General features: G+C 42.1%; 1 protein-coding gene across 2 annotated transcripts; it reads left to right on the top strand.

Moving 5' to 3' along the window:
- The first annotated feature begins 1,004 nt into the window (after positions 1–1,004).
- Positions 1,005–24,797, top strand: akap11 (A kinase (PRKA) anchor protein 11). 2 transcript variants are annotated; one of them, XM_057027337.1, is made up of 12 exons: positions 1,005–1,082; positions 2,281–2,386; positions 4,639–4,749; positions 4,829–4,882; positions 5,498–5,629; positions 5,796–6,048; positions 6,312–10,380; positions 11,823–11,951; positions 12,496–12,582; positions 15,017–15,063; positions 15,669–15,856; positions 24,394–24,797. In XM_057027337.1, exons 2-12 carry the CDS (start codon positions 2,324–2,326, stop codon positions 24,472–24,474), a joined length of 5,214 nt encoding a protein of 1,737 aa, XP_056883317.1. In that variant the 5' UTR covers positions 1,005–1,082; positions 2,281–2,323; the 3' UTR covers positions 24,475–24,797. The 2 variants fall into 2 exon arrangements, with proteins under 2 accessions (XP_056883317.1, XP_056883311.1); XM_057027331.1 differs by lacking the exon at positions 24,394–24,797 and adding an exon at positions 16,615–18,155.
- The last annotated feature ends 96 nt before the right edge of the window (positions 24,798–24,893 follow it).

Genomic DNA, 24,893 nt, shown 5'->3' with positions numbered 1-24,893 from the left:
TTAAATCTTGACAATCAAGGTTGGCGCAAAAAAAAAAAAAGATCGAAGGAAGGAACAATCGAAAGAACAATACAAATTTACACAATATGGAATATTTTAGTGTCCTTCTTGACATTTCTGACCACTCAAAGCTCTCTCTCTCTTTTACTCTGTATATTTACAAAATTGTAAATAGAAATTTCTGCATTAGAAAATAAATGTTGCAATTCATATAAATTGTGGGAGATATATTATGGGGATATATTTGTCAATAGTCGCTGCACTACCAGCATAACTGGGCTATATTTTATTTGCGTTACGTGAATAAATGAATGCATGAACTTGAATGAAAACTCTAGAACTGTATTTTAGATCAATCACCACTAAAAACAAGAAAACTATTAAAACACTAGATTTCAGACAGACTTTTCAGAGTTTTCATTTGGACTGATGTTTTTTCTGTGATATTCTATTTTGTCTGGTTACGTGATATCTTTGTTGTTGTTGTTGTTTTCTCTTTTCTGCAACAGTTAAATAAATTAATGAAAAAACTGCATAACAGGAGGTTGGAAATCAGCTTCTAATATGAATGGGTTACTTTAATTACTCTGACAGCACAAAAAATAGAAGATGGAAAAAAGTATGCATCAAACGATTTGAAAACCAATATATTGTTTGTGGGAGGTCTTAGACAACAGCTCCAGTGTCTGTTTATCGGAGCACTGTTTGAGGCCCTAACCCTTGTGCACTAATCTTAACAGATGGAATAATTCCATTTTAATTTGATCTATGTATATAGTGGAGAGGGATTTTGACTAGTTTAGGATTGACGTCCTCCAACTGGCAAGACATTCGGAAATAGATGATGAAAGATATAGTTCTATATATAGTTCTATATAGTTCTTATAGTTATTCCTATTAAAGATACTCTTGAATATTAGTAACAGCAAAGACGTGAATACTTGTACTGCTGTACGGTGTTTTGGGCCTGCTGTTGCGCTCCCGAGCAGTGGGGGGCGCTGGTGCAACAATGTGACAGATAGCCGCCGCTAAACAGAAAAGGAGTAAGTAGAGCATCGCAAGATCTGTCACCCAGCTGCAAGGTAAACACTTTACTTTGAACTATAGTTGCTTGTTACACAGTAAAATTATCAGCAGCTTTCAGCCGTCGGTTTCTATAGTGCTCCATAACCTGACTGATAGCTCAGTGGCAATGCAGTAACATCTCTTTAATGATTTGATGAGAGAATCAGCGGCTCAGGCCTGGTGATGCTGTTTTCTGCGTGATTGACAGGCCGTCACTCGTTCGTTGAAATGGTTTTTCTGTGTATGGTTTTTCTGACGTGCGCTGGTTGGTTATATGGTGGCGCGTCCGCACAACGATAACGCAACCGGGATCCTGCAGCCCTTTATGTTTCGTACATCCTCACGACTGAAGACGCAAATCACGGTCGTCACTGATATGGCCTGTTCTACCAACATTATCCGCAACATTAACAAATCAGTTGTGCCGTGACCAACAACACCATCAACATCATCATCATCATCATTGTCATCACCATCATCATCATTTTAAACATTATCAGCGACATTTCCCTTAAGCATCAATTCCTCTTTAGCACAGCAGGTCATCGGCTTCCATCAAAACAACAGAATCGATGTGTTTTTGTATCCTGTCAGAATGGATGCAACACTTGTAGCAGGCCTTCTGGTAGAAAGATCATCTTTAGGTAGAATTTCTACGGCTCTGGTTGTCTGATGGCTACAGGCATCATATGCATTTAAAAACACTCTTCTATCAGTTGGAGCATTTGACTTCCCTCTGATTCTCTTATTCTGTCAGCTGGTAAACTTGTGATGTGATGCTCCAAATAACAACTCATTAACAGTTTGACTCCAGTGGGAAAGGTTGGATTTTTTGTGAGTGTGAAGGTCATTAAACGATACATCCCATCAGCTAAATGACTCCCAGGCAGAGATCTATACATAGCTCATTTGAACTACGTATGAGACTCATATTTGGGTCTGTGCACTCCCAATCAGAATTTTTCAATCCCAGAATAATACACGGGCTTTTTTGGAGATTCAATACAAAACACGATAGATGCTGTTTTACAGAATTTAGTTTCACTCTAAATACTTGTCATAGTTGTATATGAATAAATCTTATAGGGGAAATTACGTAAATAAATACATATGTTTGTTGCTCACTCCTTAAAGATTTAAATATGAATTTATTATTTCTTAAATGTTTTTATAAGAATACTCACACTAATTCCTTATACTTTCTGATATTTTAAGGTGAGCAGCCTGTCAACTGCTTGTGGCTCCTGTCTGTGTTGACATGGACACCTACACTCGTATTAGAGGAGCTCCACTAAGATCGAGGTCATCAGTCCGGAAAGAGGTCTGTGCTCTGAGACGAAGCAATGTTTTATCACACAGTGTGTAATATTGTTATCAGAGTATACTTTTATAAACTGTAAATATCAGCATCTCGATATTCCACTGCTCAGTTTTCAGAATATTGATACCCGGGCTATAATCATTAACTTTTTTTTTATTAACAATTTAGTCAATTCAGTCAGTGTTGTCACTAACAGAGTTTTAAAAAGTTATTTTAAACTCCTTTAACTGTTACTTTTATGATCTATTACTTCATTATTATTGTCTAAACGGATGGTCAATTTACTTTTGAAGAATTTGAAGATATGTTCATTTTTCTTCTGGTATTGGCAGATTAACGGTGGTATTGATATGGTCACACGTCAGCATTGGGCTGATCCTAGCTGATATAAAGGATCTGCAAATGTTTTCATGCATACTCTGTTTCCCCCATGCTGAGTGTATTTGCTTATGCTACAGACAGCAGAGGATTTGTGTTGGATTAATAGGGAAAGAGGAGAAATATAAGGTGTTGCATATTGAAGTATGAATGATGTAGTCAGTCTGTGAGCAGCGTGTTGTGAGCAAAGCACGAGTGAGTGATCAAGATGTGCGAGAGGCAAGGAGCAAGACAGCAGGGTGAGTGGAATGAAGCATAGCATGTGTACCTGAATGCATGTGCGAGACAGAGATGGTGCTAATAAATTGCCTGTTATTGCTCATATTTAATAAAGGCTGCACCCTGACAGGACAGAGAACTGTTTCTTCAACCCACTGTTGATATAAATGGAGATTGGCCAGATGTTGTGAATCTGGCTTCCAGCCCTGGAGTTAAATAAATATCTTCTCTGCCCCTAGACTACACTCTGGGGGCCAAAGCAAGAACAGTGTTAACATTATGTTAATACATGTGTTTGAAAAATGTCCCACCATTAACTAAACTGTAGGAGTCATGTAAATCACATGGCGCCCAAATTATGTCTCTCAATGACCGAATTATATTGGGGTTGAACTGTATTTATTTGAACATTATAATGCAAATTGTGTTTTTTTGTTTTTTTTTAACTGGTTACCCTTAAAATTTTGAATTTCTATGCATTATAATAGCATTTAGCTTTATCTGCTGTAATGTTTGCAGCATGAAAGTTTATAAAAATGTGCTGTGAATTTATATGCGGATTCAATTAAGTACCGTAATTTCCGGACTACAGAGCGCCTGATTATAAGGTGCATAATCTAATTTTAGAAAGAAAATCAATTTTGTACTTATACAAGCCGCACCGGATTTTAAGCCGCAGGTATCCCACATAGTAATATGAAAAATTAGATCGACAACATTATATGTATATTATAGGTATATGTTTTTATTACCGTAAGAGATGAGTCACTGACCAGTGACAGACAGGTAAGAAACAACAGACACTCTTTTCACTTGTATGTTTATACAGAGACCTTAAATCCAAATTTTATCATGTCAGGATTTTTAAACTTTTCTTTTAATTTAATCCGCTTAGCAACATAAACAAATATATTCTACCGGTAAATGCTCTTTTTTTCTAACGGTGTCTGTAACGCAGCTTCCTTGAAATATACGTTTGTATCAGCTACACACAAATTACGTTGTTTATCCTTTTTTACTCAAGCAATGAACAATCTAAAACTCCCCGATGGCCCACCTCTAAAATCTTCTATTTTCAGCGCGGTGGCGATTACTTTTGCCTTCGTCTGATTTTTACAGCAGAAACACCGCAGCCGCCTGCTCTCTGTGTGTTGACCCAGTCTTCCAGAACGTTTTCACGCTCGGGCCACCTGCGATGTTTACGTCTAAAAGCTTTTGTTGTCTTTTTGCTTTGGATCAGTTCTTCAGGCGGGCGTCTCCACCTTCTCGCCATTGATTACCGTAATGCCAAGATTACGCGCGGCAGCTTGATTTCCTTCTTCAGCCGCCAGAGTGATCGCTTTTAACTTAAAAGTTGCATCATATGCTTTTCTTCTAGTATTTTCCATGTTGATGAGGGTCAGTAAAAATGACCGATTCACAATAGTTGTGATAGTGCGCCACGAAAAAAAACATAAATAAGCCGCACCGTAGAATAAGCCGCAGTGTTTAAAGTGTAGGAAAAAAGTAGCGGCTTATAGTCCAGAAATGACGCTATGTGCCACTGAGCTGAACATATATTTCAGCCACCCTCCCCCGAGAGATGGTGCATGTTGATTATTTTATATACTTCAACACCGTGGCTGGACTGGAGTTTTCTGCTTCACGTGTTTCAGACTGTGCATGACTGTAGTGTTCAGTGTGTGAAGAGCCTCTTGAGAAATAAGAAGGAGCTGTGCAGTGTTGACCTCGAGCTGCCACCCAGAGAGTCACGCAGTTTGACAGAGGTTGGTCACACAAATAACAGTTCGACCACATTGTTAAAAATAAAACGCACAGTTGCTAATGTTCCGTGTGCTTGTTCAGATTCATTATGTGTGTCTGCCTCGTCTATGTGAAGAGGACGATATCAGCCATCAGGTAAGCTGGATTCACGTGCATGTTAGTGACTGTGGAACTTTTTTCTTAAATAGTCAAGATCTAAATTGCTTTTTTTTTAAATTATATTTCATCTCTAATCCTGAAAGCTTCTTCAGTTCCAAGAATTCCCCAAATTTCCACTTCTAGTGGAGTTGACCTCTGTCATTGTTTGATCCTTGGGTTGCATGAGTCGAGGGATGAATGAATTTTAAGCTGCTGGGGAGATTTTGACACTTAAATTTGAGTTGTATATAGTCTCACAATGCACCACTTCTCTGCAGTGGAGAAGTTGTTCTCGTTTGACATTAATAGCCACAACCCTCCCTCGACCCGTCTCTCTCTGCCTCTCCAGAGTTGTTTTGCTCTCCAAAGTCAGTCCCTTGGGCAGAAGATGTGACATTGCTGTTTGCTTGTAGATAATCTATCCAGTTTTGGCTTCGCATGAGATATTAGACTCTGGTTTCACAACAGTGGCCCTCAGCCAATACAGTTGTCATATAAAACTATAATTAACTATGGTCAGTCATAAGTTTGAGAATGGGTAAGAGAAGATTGATTACATTTTGTATAATTTATCCTCAAGTCAATCCCTCTTTGTAATATGTTTTCCATCAGGCTCTATTATCGCTACCAGGAGGACTTTATGAGATTCTCAGGTCCGTCCACATTCAAAACCTAAAAAATGATGAGGTTCTACTGCTCAAAGACGCGCGCACCCTGGCACTGCTGAAGGATGCTGGATCTCTTGTAAGTGATCACCTTCTAAATCATATCTCAGATTGAAAGAACAGTCTTGGACAATGTGTCACATTGTTTTCAAATGAGGAGGAGACGAAGTGAACTTTAAACTTTCTCTACTTTTTTAAAAGTAATATATATTTACCCCTTTTCCTCTCTCTTTTGCTTTTTTCAGTGTTGGTTAAAGACTGTGTGTGTGCTCAGGCATAATCCCAGCTCTAGTTTCAGTGTAGGAGCTTTGATGGACTTGCTTGGGTGTTATATAGCAGGCGTCCGCTATGCTTTGGAGCTTCAGACCCTTCAGACATGCACAACAGTGCCAAACCAGACTGAGGAAGATGATACCAACCAGTCGGTTTCATCCATTGAAGATGACTTCGTCACAGCTCTGGAACATCTGGAAGAGGAGGACACGGGAGGCAAACCCTGTATGTGTCGTATGGCTGCTTAATGCTTTAATCTGTTAAACCCTTGTAGCAAAGTTATTATTGCACACCTACAGTATTAAGGCAATAATTCTGGGTTTCCTATTTTTACTCTTCAACAGCAGTTAACTACCTTCTTAATGTAAAATAAATTTGCTATCTAGACAAGAATCAGATGTGTCTCCATGACCCCTAGTTGAGCATTTTAAGCATAAATCCATTTAAGTGTTTATGTATGTTTTTTTTCCTTCTCTTTTCTATTCCAGTATCTTCTTCCTACCACCTATGTAAAAAGCGTGATGTGGCATTACAGACAGTCCCTGCCCATAGCAGAAGAAAGGAATCACCAGCCTCCTGCATAATCATGAGCTCAACCTCGGAGAAAGTTTCTACCAAACGTAGCTCATGCCATGATGTGTCTGTCCCAGTCCAGAAATCATCAGTCCTAGAGTCCCAGTGGACTCCGTTTAAGCCTAGAGGTTGTGTCCCTTCTCCGCTAACTCATGTTAGTGAGTCAGAAGAGTCTGAGTGCTCTAGTCCCAGCCCAATCATTTTTCTGGATGAGGTGGGCTACCAGAAGAGCTTGCTAGCCAAACTGGACATTCCACAGCTGCCAGGTGAACCCAGAGAGCAAGTTGAAGACTCAGACTCTGAAGTTAGTGAATTTTTTGATAGTTTTGACCAATTTGACGACCTAGGTGAGCTATGCTCAGAAAGAAGCACTCTTACCCTGCCTCTAGATATCACTAGCATCCCAGCAACACAGAAAAAAACACCTCAGTCTTGTACCAGTGGGTTGGTATCCAAAAATGTTCCAAGGACTTGCTCCACCAAGGGTATGAATCCTCAGCGATTTGACCAATCCTCTCTTCCCGCCAATGTGAAAAAGCCCACTCCTTTAAAGCCAGACTCTGCCTACACATTCCTCACTGAGGGGTCGGACTCCTCTTGGCCAGTGCAATGCCCCTCTGAAGATAATGGTGGACTACTGTTCAGCCCTGTCACCTTTTCAGCTTTCAGCCCATTAGTAGACTGCAGTACAACGATGGAATACTTTTGGAAGACTGATGGAGAAGACAGTCCCGGGCTCCATAAACCCAATAATCTCTGCTCTTTGTTTAAGCGATATTCAGACTTCGCCAGCAGCCTGTCAAAAGAAATCCTGGAGTCTGTGTGTGGCTACAAGTCTGCTGTCGATATCAGTGAGAACAAGAATCTCAGCTGTGTCTGCCACAAGGAATTTAGAAACACTTCAGGTTACATGATGAAGCTTTCAGAAATACAAGAGACTGTGACAGTAGCCAAGATTCAGAAGAAATTACCATGTTTGAAGGATGGCATTCAGAGGTTTGCCACTGACCTGGTGCAAATAAGCTTGGGGAGTGCCTTGCGAGACCTCCAAAAGAGTGTGTCTTGCACAAGCACCTTGTGTCACCTCGCAGCCAGGCTCACCTCCTCTGTGTTTCAAATGGCCTTCCATGAGATTGGCATGCGCTATGCCTATTTGTTAAAGGAACGAGCAATAAGTGGATTAGCTAGCCTCTTAGTTGGAGAGGCCTTGTCTGGAGCACTAAAAGAGTTTCTGATGATAAAAAATCAGATTTTCCACAGCACAGTGAAATGTTTCGCTGCTAATCTGGCTGAAGAGTTGGTGTTTGAAGGGACCATGGAAGTATGTCAATTTTCACACCCATCCACCCCCATCACTCCCAGTGAGTGCTTCTTTGGCCACAAGCAGTCCGGTAATGACGAAGTGGTTTCTTCTTATGCGTCAGACCTTTCTGAGTCCGTTATCCAAGAGGTTTTCATTGAGCTCTCACAGACTTACTTTGCATTCCCCAGCGAAGCAGCAATTAGTGTGTCTCTTGACAACATCTATGTTAGCACAGAAAAAACTAGCACCGGAACGTGCAGTGCCTCGGATAGTCAGCAGAGTGTTAGTGCCAAACCAGCTGCCACAGAAGAGGCCGATGCTGATGGGACTTGTACAGTACCCAAAGCCCTCTGCATTATATCGGGAATGGCCAGTGGTATTCCTGTGCCCCAAGCAAGCCAAGTTCTTTCTCATGTTTCGCTAAAACATGTTGAGCCCTACCAACAGCTCAGTTTTTCACATAACCCACAATCCAGCAGTGAAAGTCTAAAGGAATCTGCCTCTAACACCATTACAACCACACTTGGTCGCCTTCACAGTCATGAAATTGAGACTCCAGTAAGCGAAATAGAGTCGTCCCAGAGCAAATCTCCGTTACAAAACTTTTCTGGTGGCATGGTGGATTTGATAGTAAATGGGGCTTGTGATATAATAACCTCTTCAAAAATGAAGAAGAGCCTGGGCGATTGTGCTGATTTCTTAACCAAGACAATTGGAACCCAAAGAAATTCTAACGAGGAAGTAGTGGGCAGGGAGGCTCCAAATCCACCAAGGAAACAGGAAAATGACAGGGAAGGTTGTAGATATGACTGTAGGTACTTTGGATATGTTAAAAAGGACGATTCAGGCTCTCAAGATGACTTACTCACACTCTTAGACCAGAATTCTAGTGGAACTCCTGACATCCCTCCTAACCCTCAGAAGTCCAAAGATCTCTCCAAAAAAACACAGACAATTCCGAAGCTGACCAAACTGTCCACAAAAATCCCCCCTGCTACTCCTCCACCGATCCCTTCCTGTCATCCTCGCAGAGGTTCAGGAGAACCTCCTGTGGCCAACAGGGCTGAATTGAGTTACAAATTGTTAAGGTCTGTCTCTGACCAGATAAACGCCAAAGAGGATGAAGACAAACGATTAGAGGAAGAGGAGGTGATTGGTATTAACTGCGAGGAAGCACGTTCTTCACGTGAAATAGGTAGGAGGCCTGTTTGCAGAGTGTCCAAAAAGGAATCCCTTTATGCCGAGTGGTTGGCTTGTCATATTTTATCCATGGCAACAGAGATGGATGGATTGGGAATGGAAAAAGGGGAAGGAAATCTGAGCTTTAGTGCTGAGGGGAGGGCCAGTGTGACACACTTTTCAGAGCGCACCTTGAACACCTTATGGGTGTATGCAGGGGAGGTGGCTGGGGAGGTGATCAGCGATGTGATGCAGACGGTGAGCTCGGCGCAGCAGTGTCCATATCACAGAGTGCTCAAAAAAAGGTGCAACAACAGATGTAGCGCTGAATGTTTGTATTACAGCTGTCACCCGTCACAGACTAGTGCCAATGATTATAGAGACAGGAGCGCAGGGTTGGTGGCTGACAAATTGTCTAAAGACATAACGGCTTCTGTTTTAAGATCACCCACATCTGCCTCTAGAACACTTGCAAGTGGTTCCTCCTCTCCGTCTTTAGAGTATCCTTCTGAGATTGTCACCAATAAGTTTGCTGGCTACCTCATCAAGGTACTGAAAAAAGAAGGTAGTAGTAGGGACCTTGTCTACCACTCCACAAAATTAGACCTAACTCATGCAGACCCTAAGCTCAAGCAGAAGCCCTCTCCATCACACTTTCACTCTTCTTCTTGTAATACCTCTTCCTCACTGAAAAACCGAGAGGCCCCAGGTAATGATGGTCCACGTTGCTCTGAGACTCATCGAGAACACACGGATCTGGCAAACTTCGCCGAGTCCTTGGCGAACAACATTACCTGTGATGCAACATTGAAGCTCGTCTCCTCTGCAAGGCTTCCAAAATCTTTGACTGACTCATGTCTTTATAGAAAATCCAGACTCGCAGACACGACAGACCATCTGATTAGGCACTCTTTTTCCTGTCCCTTCATCGATAAAGAGAGTGAGGCCAAGAGAAGTGTGCATGATGGGGTCTGTAAAAACAGAGCAAAGCATGCCATCAGACACTATGCCAACAAAACAGTTGATAACACACTGGAGATGAGCCTGTGTTCAATCGGACGTTCTTCCCATAAACCCCAGGAGATCCACAGCTCTGATAAACACACCCGCGTTTTGTCTGAGATGTCGCTGCACGGACAGACTGCAGAGCAGAAGGCGCACCACTATTGTTGCAGCCCAGAGGGGCCGCACTGCCCTGAAGTCAAGAGGCACAGTCACCAGCCCGTGTTGCACAAGAAGAAAAGGATGCCAGAGTGTCAAGCAAGAGCTGAGTCACTTTGTAGCCTGGAGGTTCCAAAGATCCACATTGACCAGTACCACAAGACCGCATTTGCAGAAGAGATGGTGGCTATTGCCATGGAAACAGCCAAACATGAGCTAAGTAACACTAGCCTTAATGTAGAGAGTGGCATCGGCCACGATGGAACCAGCTATGACAACAGCCTAACAGCTGAAATCACGACGTCAACACTGTCCAAAACCTGCCATGACGCCAACATCAGGTACACGGACCAAGAGACACGGTGCTCAATTACTCATGTCTGTTCTATCATGTCATCTTTGCTTTGGTTAGAGATGTGTCACATGTTTAATGTACTAATCTACTTGTTAGAGTTTCTTTACTTCAAGGGTCTGACCTCATACATTCATTCATTTATTTTATTTTTTAAACATTTGGACGTTCCATTTCAAAATTAACATTGACAGATTCAATTTATATAACTTAACAGTTAAAACTCAGCGGGAAAAACGGTCTGTTGACGAACAATTTAAGACACTCCCATGTTTATTCCCTCTTGAAACGACTGAAATCACACACTGTAACACATCAGGTGCACATTTTGAAAGCTTTTCTCATTTTAAACCCTGACATGTAGTCTGGTGCTCCTGACTGTTGAGTGAGATTGAAAGAGCTGTCAGGCCATCAGGCCGAGGACTGTAGTGAGTCTGGTGAGGGTGGGGGACTTTTAAACATCTGCCAACATGCCCGGGTCCCTCTGTCCAAGGAAGCAGACCACAGGGTTCTAAAGGAAGTCTCCAAAAGCCTGAAAATATCGTCAGGTGATCTCCAGCTGACTCTTGGTACTGCTGCTGTAAAAGTGCTTCTCTGATCAGGAGGAGCCTGAGACAGAGCTGAACCTTCATGGGAGGTGTGAAAGTAGGAAAGCTTTGCTGTCTGAGGGAAACACCAAGGCCGGACGGACAATTGAATTATGTTCCTAGAACCCATGAGTCTATATTTGAATTATTTGGACACCAGAACAGAAAACATGTTTGGCGTGAACCAAATACAATATTCCAGCTCAAGAACATCATCTCAAGTTCACATCATAGCATCCATTGAATTCCACTTTAAATCAGAGGCTGTTGAGGAACATGTGAGACCATCTGTATAAAAATTTTAAACCTGAAGAAGAACTAGACCCAGCAACATGACCCAAAATAACAGTAATTCCACCAGCAACTGGTTAAAAACTATAAAATAAAGAGTCCAGGCATGGATGAGATAAAGCCTGGATCTTAGTCCCAGCTGGATTGTGTGGGACTACTTGAAATATGAATCAACGTGGGGCAAACTCCTCTCAGATTGGTGTCAGTCTGGTAGATGGCTACGAGCAGTGTTTCACTGAACTTACTACAACCAAAGGGAGAAACACCAGCTATTAGGGGGTAGATTGTCCTCACCTTTTCCTCAGATATGCATTTTTTTTTTAGTTTTTTAAATATTATTTTTTGTTTTCCTGCAATTGAATGGATAAATTAAACCAATCTTAGTGTTTGAAATGATGAACATTTTTAATTAAGAACTAAATATCTAACTGGGCGTCCAAATGTTTTCACCTGCTGTTTTACCACAAAGATTTCACATTACAAGTTTAATAGTATAAATAATTGCAGAATATTTGATACTTCAACTCCTGTTTTCCTCCCTTTATCTCTCTAGTTTTTCTAGGCGAGAAGCCACTGAGCCCTCTGTATCCCAGCAACTTAGTGTTGGAGATGACAGTCTGGGCAGCTGGTCAAACCTGAGTTTCGAGGATGACAGCAGCAGCTTCCTCCACCTCAGCGACAGGTGTTCACCCATTATCTCACACACAAGAAAATAAATCACTTTTTGTGTTTTATACTTTTTTGTGTTTACAAAAGTCCAAACCATAATCTTACCTAGGGTAACAAAATAGCTATAGGCAGCTCTGCGCTAGACCAATGCCAGGCTAATATGCTGCACCAGTAGATGGCGCTGTAGTCCTTTCCCCCATGAGAAAGTATGTATGTTTGCATCTTTACCCAATTCCACTGTGACTGTGTTACATGCCCTAAATTAAAAAATATACCGGTATATATTATCTGACACACTTTTGTTCACCCCATTAAAATAGTTTAATTTGTTAATAATTTCTGATGATGATCTCTGGAAGTAAAGCTACTGATTTTCTGTCTTTACATACTGAAGGAACATGTCTGGCGATTCTGAATGCCATGCTGATCCCAGGCTGTATTCTCTTATTTGCATCATTCACTGGATCTACACTTTTGACAGCTTGTGCAGTTAAATCACTCTTCAGCAGGGTGATGTGTTTCGCTCCCATCATTGTTACAGTGTGTTCTCTCCCCAGCACCAATGGGAACAGTAGTAGCTGGAGCAGTCTGGGCTTGGAGGGGGAGGCTTATGAAGAGCATATATCATTCTCTCCGTCTGACAGGTTGGTCAGGACTTTGTTTGTTCTCTAAAGTTTTTACTTTCTTGCTTCCAAAGTCATCAATAACAGTAACATACAGTTGAAATATTGTGTCTTTTTGCCACCAGTAGCATTCTGGCTATTGTCTGTGATGTTGGAATAAATTCACTGGTTGTAGTTTTTCATAAATCATATTTTATCATACTTACTCACATAGTGCTCAGGAAAATTTTCAGGTCTATTTTGGCTTTTATAGCAGCTAATAAAGAGAAACCAGAATGGAAGAAATCTGATCTCTTTGGCTAATTCCTGTCAGCACTCTAACTGCAGTGCTTTGGGTAAGATGGAGGTTTTCCAAAGTATTATTGGGAAATGCTGATAACTATGAATTACACGGTCTTCCCTTGGACCGTGACGGATGTTGTGAGAATTCCTTGAACAATTCGCATCTGCCAAGATTCTATGGGCCCAATGTTGTTCAGGGATTGTCTTGTAATGGTTGTGCAAAGTTTAACAATCCCCTAAATTGTACTTCACTCATACAGTGGCAGTGGTGCTTTTTCATAGAGGTTAGACAGCTCGTTAACGGAGGGATCTCTTTTTCTGCTGTGGAGCAGAGACACAATGACCAAAGGGTCTATAGACTTCAAAATAATTAAAAATAACTTTAATTTGTGATGACTTCTACACATTTTGGTACAGAACATGTGATTATAGAGATAGGATCCAACCTGGCATCCCGGGCCACCTTTGAATGTCAAGTAGAGAGAGGTCACAGCGTCTTAATGGCGAAGCAGAGAGCGTCAAGCCACAGCATGAAAAGGGAGCTGGCTGAGGACAAACCACAGATTCTGTAGCATCAAAAAGGGTAAATCTGCACCATGACTACTGGGTGTATTCTATGAATGTAATACACCAGAGCGAAAGAAAGTTTTGAAGGCAAGGAAATTTTTTTTTTTAAAGGTATTGGAATTTATTGGAAAAAAAGGAAAAGAGAGAGAGACTTGGGAATCTTTATTGGTGGGGGAATCTCAACATTAGGCTGAATCATACACTGGCCTCTTCAACTTATAAACTTTATTTTCCTTTATTTTTTGCCCGAATATCCCAATTCATGAGCGAATTGAGTGATTTTCAGTCCCTTTAGATCTTCCAGGGCCAACAATTTCAGGACTGAGATAAACATATTTCAAGACACATTTGGAAAGGACAAAAACTGTGAATGAATTAAGGAGATGTGCATTAGCTCCAGACTTTATACCTCGGAAGTGGAACACAAGGTGTCTGAAATGGGCTTTGTTTTTAAGAAAGGAGATTGGGAATCTCTGTGTGAGTGACCATCTGCATCCTGCCCAGAGGAGTGCACTCTTCTTAGTTGTCATGCACTTGCAGAGTTGTGTTTGGTTGCTCCAGCGTACAGGTCGGAGTATTCGCACAGCGCCAAACAGCACGCACAACATGGCTCTGTCCCTGCCTGTGTGGTTTCCCCTGAGGGTGGACCAACCTCTGCCTCTCAGTGTTGCCAAGCTCGAAAAGGACAGGAATGTGATTCTGAGTTTTGTGGAAGCACCAACATCATCGAGGATGACAATGTTTTGGAGTTTCTTCCTACTTTTCTTGGTCTGCTCTGGTCCTCTTTAAGGTTTTAATGAAAGCCCAGTTCAGATAGCCTCGTGTTTTGAGACTCCTGACGTCCAAAGCGCCCTTTGCAAAAGAAAAGGAGAAACAGCAGATCAAGAGTGCCCTCAAAACATGCAGCTGCCTGAACTGGGCCATTCATTAAAAATACACAAAGGAACCGAGCAGACCAAGAAAAGTAGGAGCGAGGCCAAAACATCGGTTCGGGTAGCCACAAAGTGTTGCTTCAGTTGTTAGTCGACATAAATTCTCTACTTTGACTCTGGCAGTGTGAAAACAAACAGTAAAAGTGAAATGCCATCTCATATGTTTTCTCATCATACTCCTGCTTCTCACTCAGTGACTGCTGGGATGGGCTCCAGCACCCAGTGACCAAGACTGTGGATAAGTGGTAGTTAAGGGAATAAAACCAACTGGTGGATAGATGAATGAAAGGATGGATATCCTAGTGAGACAAGCTTGGTTGCCTGTTATCATTAAATGTAAAAAAAATAAAAAATAAGATCAACCATTTCATAAAGTAGAGGAATGACTCATTTCCCCCCAGAAGAAACAAAAGTGAGTGCTTAAGGTTTTGTGTTAGAAAGGAAAAGTCAGGCTTCAGAGTGATCCAATTTTAATTTTAGTGATTATGGCTGAACGGTCAAAACAGATTGAAACAGATTAGTAAACATACTGCACGACTAATTGCAGGAAAATATAACTGGTTGGAAACATGGCGTTAGTTTGTCACTGTAAGGTGCATTTTAAGCAAACTACTAGTCATTATTATCTCAGTAGCAGCAGCTAGTTAACCCATGTGCTATTTCCCCTGCAACAGTGACAATACAGAAGACAAGGAAAGTGGGGTTAAAGAGGAATCCAGTGGTAAGAGCTTGTCTGTTACTCAGTAGTTCATTTATATTCATTGTAATAATGAATTCCTAAATGTATTTTTATTCACATATTGATTTTTTTTACTGATAATTTGATTTTAAAAAAGAGTTTTTGATATATTAAACGGCAAACTGGAGGAGACCAGATTAATGTGCAGATGGTTTGGATTCTTATTTGGGTCTTAATCTTTCCATGGCCCAAGTGTGAGAGCACTTATGTGTGTGTGTATGTGATTTAAACACCACTGTATTTAGTCACACTAAAGACTCATCATCTTCACTCCTATATGCCCACTCAGTCTGGGTGTGTTTCAAGCCAGACAGCTTCCTCCCAAGTCTGAAGGGATGGAGGGAGGGAGGGAGGGAGGGAGAGAGACTGTTTTATCTTTTTAGAACTCTCTTTGGATTGCAGAATATGTCTCTCAGTCAATCAAAGTGAAGCTATCGACATACATTCACTATATGTCCTCTGAAGTTTAAAAATGAGTGTTGGGAAACATCAGATGGAATTAAAATGATAAAAGAGAAAGAATAATAAAAGGAATAGTAATATTTCTGCATAAGTAACCCTGTGAACCTTGTTTGTGTGGACCGCAGAGACGCTGTGTGTGGACAGAACTTGCAGGACCACTCTGGTCATTGTGAACTCCGACATCAGGGGGAATGGGTGTGACCCTCAGCACGCGAGCGTGGACCCGCAGCTTAGGAGCATGCTGCAGTGGGTGGCAGCTTCTTTAGCTGATATTCCTCACATCCAGCTGACGCGTGATAAAGACCTCAAGCAGGTAATTACCAAGAGCCCAAACCCCCCATTAGTCATCTACAACAGGTTTTCACGTTGGCAGTCATAGTTAAAGCTAAAGACTTTCCTGAACGTGTCATATTATCTCAATGAAAGCAGTCATTCTTTCCATGACTGCTGAATGTTCCAGAGATGAGCAAACTTGTAAAGCGGTATCCCTGTTTTCACTACGGTTTGTTTTTCTGTGGAGACAAAACCAAATGTGGTTTGAACCATCATTTCCTGATTTTAATGTTTGTATGTAAAGAGATTGAGGACGAATATACTGCTGCTCAGATAACCACAATGGTCTGGTACAGCCCTGAGTATTCAGCCAAGTGTAAACATCTTGAGACTGTTGTAGTTTGAATCGAGTGTTGATGCAATTTGAATTACTACTGGTGTGTGTTTTCACCCTGGGAAACAAGCGAAAATATTGTGATTTTTATGACATAGCTTGTCGTTTAAATATGCTACATCAACACTGCTGTTGCTCGTCTTGTTTCAAACTTTTTTAATCTCCAAAGGAATGGAGTGGCAGTGTCCTGCACCTGTCCAAGGTTGTCCAGCAGTGTTGGATATTCTGAACTGTTGTTTGGCGCCTTCTCATTCTGCAATATGCATCTTTTTTCTTGGAACAAAGAACTTGTTTTTAAAAAAAATCAGAAGTGCTTTACATAAGGCTGTAACAATATAGTGCTAATCAGTGAGAGCCACAGTGTCCTTTAGTTAGGTATAAACCATAAACTTTTGCTGTTTCAGCTCCCAGCAGTGGTACAGAGAGTTAGGGAGAAGAAGTGGAAAGTGGGAGAGCTGCTCCACGCAGTGCTGCAGTACTGCGACGTGCTTCATTCAAGCCATGCCAGAGAAGAGGATGTGCAGGCAGACAGAGGGCTTAACCACACCCCCCTCTTCCAGTGGATCCTGGATCATGTGTAGACCACTCTTCCATGGCTTTTTCTTTGTCTTTCTTTCCATCTTTTTGCTATAAACAAGGCTTTGCGAGCTCCATTCGCCGTAGAGAGCACCATTTCAATCTGTCAATCTCAAATGACAAGCACTGTGACTGTTGCATGGAAATGGTGTGAGTTGTAGTTCCTGCTCTTTATTATTTATTTCGCAAACGCACTTGTGTCTCGCCTGCATAGATGAGGGGTTGACCCGTAAAGGCAGCACGGAGAGAAAGAGAGAGCGAGAGGTTTGTTTCCAGACACAGTGAAGAGAGTGAAAATATGTGGGGGTTTTTAGGGAATCCCCGTAGTTGCTGGGAGAGTTTCATATAAACCCTGCTGATGTTTTTACAAATGAAATGAACAATTGCACACACCCGCTACACCCTTGTTGCATTCTAAAAGATTCTGATGCTTCGTCTATAGCAGTGCTCTGTACTTTTTCTGTAGAACCGTTCCACCCAGGTTTTTCACTGTCGAAGTACAGATGTTATAAATAATCATGTTGCTCTAAATGTGTATTTTTGATGAACAAAAGACAAAAGCATACGTGGCACTTGGAAATTGGTGTACCTTATATACTACTGTACTGCTCAGCCGCTCCTAAACTCCGTTGTGAAATCTGTAGATTTGTAGACGCTCTGATACACTTGACTGTCAGCTTCTCACTGGAATGCATTTTTAAGACCAGCCTACCTACGTATCCCTGATGTTCCCTAATCCATTTGCCTCTCCCAAAAATATGACTGACATGTATGTATTTAAATATTAGTAAATGAAAATATGTATTATTCAGCAACGTAAAGACTGTTGTGTGGTCCTGTGCATGGCTTTTAATTTACAGTTGTTCTATTTGAGTGTTATCAATTTAGCATTAATACTCAACACACACACACACCTACACCCACATAGACGCCGGTTTATGCAGTATACACGTTAATACTTATACTCTTACATATGCAGAAATACCTATGTTACCAAAAATAGTACAAGTATTAGTGTATTAGCCTGAAGGATGACAGATTGCAGCAAGTTTCGTTCAAAAGGCTCTATTGAATGTAAACGGTGGAAGTGAATCGGTGTACAGGTTTACAGGTTTATCGATATTTGGATTTGTGACTAATCTACTATTGCTTTGAACCTCTCACGTGTAGTGATCTGTTGTTTCGGCTTCTCCTACACGTGTTGTAAATCTGTTGACTTGCCATTGTCCTCAGTATTTCTTCCTACAGTATATAGAGACATTGAATTTGATAAAGGAGAGCTGTACCTCATCCCTCTCATACTGCGTGTTTCTTCTGCGTCTTTGTACAATCCTGCCAAATCAGAACATTTATTAAAATGTAAGGCTGACTTGGTGTTTTGTTTTGTGTGTTCGCATGTCTGAAAAATTACTGGTAACAAGGAAATGGATTCAACCACGTGGAGTTAATGTAATAGAAATGAGCTCAGTTTTACTTCAGCAACATTAATCCTCATGTCTGCAAGTTTCCTTCTGGGTAGATTTCATTAAACTGGAATGTTACATTCCCTAACTTATTGACATCTTCTGAAACTTGTTTGAGGATTACAACGTGGACAAAACTCCTACTATGACTAACTTTGTCTAAATTATTGATTAAAGAAATGACCTTTTAACAGGGGGAATCCTTGACTAGGATTAGACTCCTGGGGGGACCCAGTTGCTAATGACCAGTTGGAAACAGGGGAAATGGGGCAAGAAGGACAAAAGCACCACTTGTTCCACTGATGATGCAAGTCCAACACTGAGGGGTCAGTGGGGCCAGAGGTCAGCGCTGGAGCCAACAACTCAAGTCCGTTTTATGTGGAAATGGGTCTCAAATGATTGCTACAGTGATATTTGTTGGCTATGCCCACAGTTACAAAACAATTAGTGTTGGTGTGATTCATTTCCACCAACACTCCCACAGAAAGAAGTAGAGCGAGAAGGACAGCGAGCGCAGGTGCGATTAGGCAGTGAGTCGTCTGAAATATCAGGAGTATTCAGGGTGTTGATGGATTCCACCAACAAATAACTGGGTGGGGGAGGGAAAATGTGGTCTTTCATTACATTGTTTTCATTTGATTGTCAGCTTTTCAGATGATTTCTATTACCGAGCTTCTCTACCCTTTCATGATCTAGCTTACTAATGCGGCATGGCATCCATGATAAACTGTAGCCTTTTGTCCTAGGAGGGGGGAAACCCATTACATCATCTTAAGATGTGCGGTGTGTTTCATCCTGTCTTGGGTGAGGACATTTTGGGGTGTCTGGGGACTGAATCACTGATATATGCTGTGCTAGGCACCAGACAGTGACGCACTTCTGATACAATGCGATTCAGTTTCTCCTGAAAAGGTCCATCCTTGGAATCAAATCCTCCTTTTAATGATCCGGGAAGCAGTTGTTCCATATCCTGCTTGACACAGGCGGCGCACAGAAGAGAGTTTGCAACATGGTCAGCAGGAGACGCGGCCACCAGAAGCCTGACGTCTCCAGCTGAAAGAGATCTTGTTCTTATTGTGCAAGGAGGCTCTTGTCTTCACCCTCAGACGTTTCTATTACACAGCAGTAATCAATACACCCACTTGCTCTTCTGATGGGTCTGTTGTGGTTCATCTGGAGGTTGAGGGACCAGAACAGGGGCCCGCTCAAAAAGCTCCACATGTGAAGTCAGTGTTAGAGCGACGTGCAAACGGGAGCGACTGGTGCTTCCTCTTCCTCTGAACGTGTTCATATTGGCCGTGTTGAGTGAGCTGACCTCTGCTCGCTGTAGCCAGGCTGGGAGAGGTTCTGACTGACCTTTTTAAATCTGTTGATCTTATGAACAAGAGCGCATTTTAATAAAACATCCCACGGAGTGACCACAGGAGAGCCTGAAACACTCATCTTTCAAGTTAGACGCGAACAATATCGCTGACACCCACCCCCCACTATTGTCTCCTCGTTTTCGAGGAGTGACCACATACTGCCTGAACTTTATGCATGTGCGTGCGTGCGTGCGTGCGTGTGTGTGTGCGTGCGTGTGTGTGTGTGTGCCTGCGCGTGCTAAGCAACCGGGATATACAATGGAGTTTGATTTCCCAGAGCAATTCAGATCTTGGTACAATGAAAACTATCAGCGTGGGAGTGAAGGGATGGAAATGAAGGGATGGAGACCTTGATGGAAGAAAACCATGAGATAAGAGCTCACATTGGACCGAACAGCTTTGCCGCGTTCAGTCTATGAGTGTTTATCTGAAAACAAGGGAGCCGGACTGGATTGTGGGTGGAGGTGAAACACAGTCGAGGGACTGCTCGTGTTTTCCAGAATTGACCGCGCTGATTGAAAACAGCAGTCGGAGCTTGCTGTGGACTTGGTGACAAGGTAAATAATATTAAGTATTATCAGTAAGCACGGTCGCTGAGCTTGTCTGACTCACAAAAGCAAGAACCCGGCATTGGGTTGACGGTGCCGAGCGACTAATCCCAGCGAGGGGAAACCAGAGCAGCGGAGGAAGGCTTTCCCTGAGAGCCTCTGCAGAGCCTCTTCTGATCTATTGACTCAGGTGTGTTTGTGAGTCTGGGTTCGGCGCAGAAAACATCTTGGGAAATCATGACAAAGTCGTGTTTCTTGATGACCTCAGGGTGCTTCCTACATGTTCACACCCTTTCTGGTGCTGAAACAAACACTGGCCTGTATCTTCAGCTGTGATGTCACCACAGGGAAAAAGCAGAGGTCGGGCGTATGAAGTCAGGACCACACAGACAAAGAAAAGCGATCTGCTGATGTCATGATTGGGCTCTCTCTCTCTCTCTCCCCCTCTGTCTGTCTGTCTGTCTCTCGCTCGCTCTCTCTCTCCCACACACTCTGGAAACCACATCAAATAAACTTGGAGCCGCCTTCTTTTTTGGAATACCCCTCTTTGGGCTGATCATAATGTCAATTTTCTTTGCAAATATGCAGAGTTACAAAAAAAAAGCGGAATAGTGACAATTGAAAGAAGATGGTTGAGACAAGGGAAAAAACAGCAAGTAGATGGAAGATCATATTCGAGCTAAAATGAAGTGTGCGTTTGTGTGTGTGTGTGTGCATATACATGTTTATATTTGCATGTGTACGCATATTTGTTTCTGTGTCTAAGTGGCAGACCACCCCTTCTTACAGACAAAGCCCACAGGAGGTTCCTCCCACAGAGGATGTGGGATTAAAGGCCCCGGTAACAATACTCTACTATTACTCATATCCAAACATCTTGGTGGATTTTGTGTGTTGGGCTCACTAAATTACACTCAAAGGTTAATATTTGGTTCAATTTTGTTGTATTATCTTGTGCATTCAAGTTCCACAAGCACATCGTTTGCATTTACACTTGGATATCTAGTTTTTGGTCAGTAACCATTTTCAACTTGCTTTAGCATTAGCATGGCTTCGCCGTCTTTTTCACCCTCTACCTCACGGTGTGTTTTGTTGTGAAATGTTTAGTTTTTCCCCTCAGCCTCCTCTATTGACAACAAAAGCTGTAGGAAGAATAGTGTATTTATAGATTTTGAGTAAGGCTGAAGCATGGTCCCACATTTTTGAGTGGTCTGGAGCTATGTCAGGTAGACAGGACAGGGTAGGACCGGCCCAGCGTAGGTACAGCTAGCTGTCCCCATGGCAGCTACCGAGCAGCCAGCTAGCCAGGACGGCTGAGTGATGTAGACCAAACCAAAGACCAACAGTGTGCCGCCAACTGTTTCTGTGGCGAACAGTTTTTCCTCACTCAGCGAAATACTCGTCCCTGGTTATTCACAACTGTCTTTTGCACTATGTCAAGTGACGACATTGAGGCAAATTTGAAGTAAAGGCTAGTGAAGGCTAATCTGCTAATCTGCTACAGTTACACTTGCTTACACACGGGGCTTCACCGATGGGTGGTCACGAAGATTAATCTCAAGTTTGTGTGTAACTTCCAGACAATGTCTATGTAGTATTTTCTGGTCCCCTTCCTAGTCTGACCCTAGTCTTTGTAGTCATTTGGCATGGTTTTCATGGAAAATCTGGTCTGTTTAAGGGAGACAATGTCCAGCCCACCCAGGATGGCGCTGCTCTCATTTGTAATAATTTTGCCAATTTTCATCTTCGTGCTTCAGTTCTTTTCCTCATGCCTAAAACAGTTCTATTACAGCAGATGTCTGTCAGATAAAGCTGCAGCTGAGTTTGAGAAAGTTATCCCTTTCTTAACTCCTGGACTACTGTATGTTTGCACAGAGTACAGAGTAATTATTGTCTTAGCCCTGCTGAGGTTGACTCTCCTGTTGAAGGTGCAGCAGCATCACAGTGTACCGTCCTTGATACTGTTGCCCCCCTGAGAAGGAAAACAGTGAATCAGACAAGGTTTGCTCCTTCGTATAATTTGCAGATTAGAACCCTCCAGCACAAAGATTGGAAACGAAGCAGCATTCTTCCACACTAGAAGGCTGCCATCTAGCCTGCAGGGCCAGTCTGATAGCTTATAAAAGGCCCTTGGTAATGCTAAAACTGCCTATTATTCTTCTCTAATTAAAGAAAACAAGAACAACCCCAGGTTTCTTTTCTGCATCGTAGCCAGACTGAGTCATGGTGCCATGGAGCCGCATATTCTCTCAACTCTTCGTAGTGAAAATGTGACGAGCTTCTTCACTAATAAAATTTTAACAAGGAGAAAATCAATGAGGCCACCCAAACAGCTGTTAGTCAAGCATTACAAATGTTGTCTGATATAAAAACACCAGAAGGCTCCATTGTGGCGTCACATTACTTTGACTTTATAGTCTTTCCTGAGATTTCCACTTTAATCAGGAGATCTGTGTCTACCTCAGGTTGCTTAGAGGCCATCCCAACACACCATTGATTGGCAGTTCTGTTTTAAGCAACATGGTATGATGATCAATCAATCAATCAATCAATCAATCAATCCATCCATCCATCCATCCATCCATCCATCCATCCATCCATCCATCCATCCATCCATCAATGTTTATAAAGCTTGTTTTATACAAAAAAAGTGACACAAATTGATTCACATGGTTAAAAGTAGCGCTGACCCCACCCCAGCACACACCCATACACACACTCACATAAATAACAGAATCTTTGAAATGTGGCTGAATCGGGTCAGGACACCCCATCACAGGAAGCCGTCTGCCCTGGGAGCCACTCGGGCCCAAGCCAGGACGCCCACACCTGGGAGCAGGCCCAGCCGCATGCTCATCGAGCTACAGATCACACGCCAGCGCCCACAGACGCCCCCACTGATGAAGCGCTGGAGAGATTGAGTAAAAAGCTGCATGAGCGAAAATACGCAGAACACTAAACAACTCAGATATGCCTGACTAAAAAAATGAGACATCAGTTAAAAGCCAAATTAAATAGATGGATCTTGAGCCTGCCATTAAAATTATTAACATTCTCTACAGCCCTCAGGGCCTCCGGCAGACTGTTCCACAGACGCTTCACCATAGGTGTTCGTGATCGCACCTAGAGATAATCTTAATTGAAACAGACCTTATCTAAATAAAGCTGAATTTCATTGAAAGTGAAAGAAAGTGGACACATGAGAAGGGAAGTGAGGACAATAAGGTTCAGTTGAGACGCTTGGAGGTTAAAGGAGTGGAGCGGATTAGGTCAAACGCTGACTCATGATGAATGAGAGGAGGTATAAAGGTGGAACCATGACCCAGGGAAGTGATCCAATGGATCAAGTTTATGTTCCACAGCATCTTTGGCCTCTAGCAACACAGCTTCAGAGCTGATGCCATCTAGACTTCTCTCTATATACATACAATCAACGTGCTTTCACACTTGGGATATGGGATATTTCTGAAAGGAATAGAGAATGGTTTTATGTCTGGTATTTTTCTTTTCATAAAAAGGTTAAAATATCTGAATATTGTGAGTGCTGCTGTGTAATTGGGCTGGTAAAAACATGCCTTGACTGGTTACAGGCACATTAAAAAAATGTTTTCAATTCATTGTTTTCATATCGTTTGATTTCTTTCATTAACCAACCGCTCTGCTATCACGCAGGGTGGGTGTGGTGAGGAAAGTGATGACTACATGTAATAGCCGATACACCGGTCCATTCCCTCTTGTCTAAACAGTTACATCCTCTCCACGGGTGGTGCAGTATGCTTCATCCTCTTCTGATTGCACCGCTGTGGACTCTGGGGTGTCGGGGGGCTGATTCACTAACACGTCATGCTGTATTAGAACAATGACGCCCCTCTCTCAAAATATTATTCAATTAATCATTATTGAATTTCTCCTGACGATTCTTGAGGATCCATGAGAATTAAGTGTATTGTGCCAACCATGAGCAGACCTTTTTAACCCTATCCCTAACTGGTCATTTTTTTCTCGGATTAGCAGAAGTTTTTTTTTTTAAACAAAGGGATTTTACTGCATTCATTTTCAGGGGGATAAACTCATAAAGGTCCAGGGGTTCAGGTGTTCTTTAGTATGACACAGGCAGCACAGGGCAGCAGAGGGTTTGCAACCGTTTGCAGGGAGCATCAGGAGTGGAATGTCTCCAAATGAAAGAGATATCCTTGTTATTGTGTAACCATGACTCTTGTCTTTCCCCTCAGATGTTTGTTTTTACACAGCAGTCATCAATACACCTACTTGCTGTGCTGATGGTTCTGCTGTGGTTCAGTTTGAAGACGTAGAGAACAAGCCGGGTCAAAATTTGGGCGAGATGAGCGGACGATACTGACCACCATTCAGGCTCCTTTGGACTTGGGATTGTTTGCAAATGCATTTCAAATGCATTCATTTATATATTAATGCCAGCCTTCTGCATCACGTTTCATATTTGTTACATTCAGAGAGACTGTGGGGCTCTCGTGTGTTTAACTATGAAAATATATAACCACATAAATCTCATTTTGTTATTGTATTGTGTTGTGTTAGTTTTGCTATTCTGTCCATTGTTGTAACAGATTCATATTCTACTTGTAGATCTACACTTTACCTTTTGTGTGAAAGATTTGAGAACTAATTAGTTGCACACTGCCTGAAATCTATTATGGGGAAACTATTGCATTAATTTAAAATCTACACTGCAATTTTCATGGAGTGAATTTTA

The sequence above is a fragment of the Takifugu flavidus genome, chromosome 1 (genome assembly GCF_003711565.1).
Source record: "Takifugu flavidus isolate HTHZ2018 chromosome 1, ASM371156v2, whole genome shotgun sequence".
Lineage (NCBI taxonomy): Eukaryota > Metazoa > Chordata > Actinopteri > Tetraodontiformes > Tetraodontidae > Takifugu > Takifugu flavidus.
This window is presented reverse-complemented; position numbering and strand designations above follow the sequence as displayed.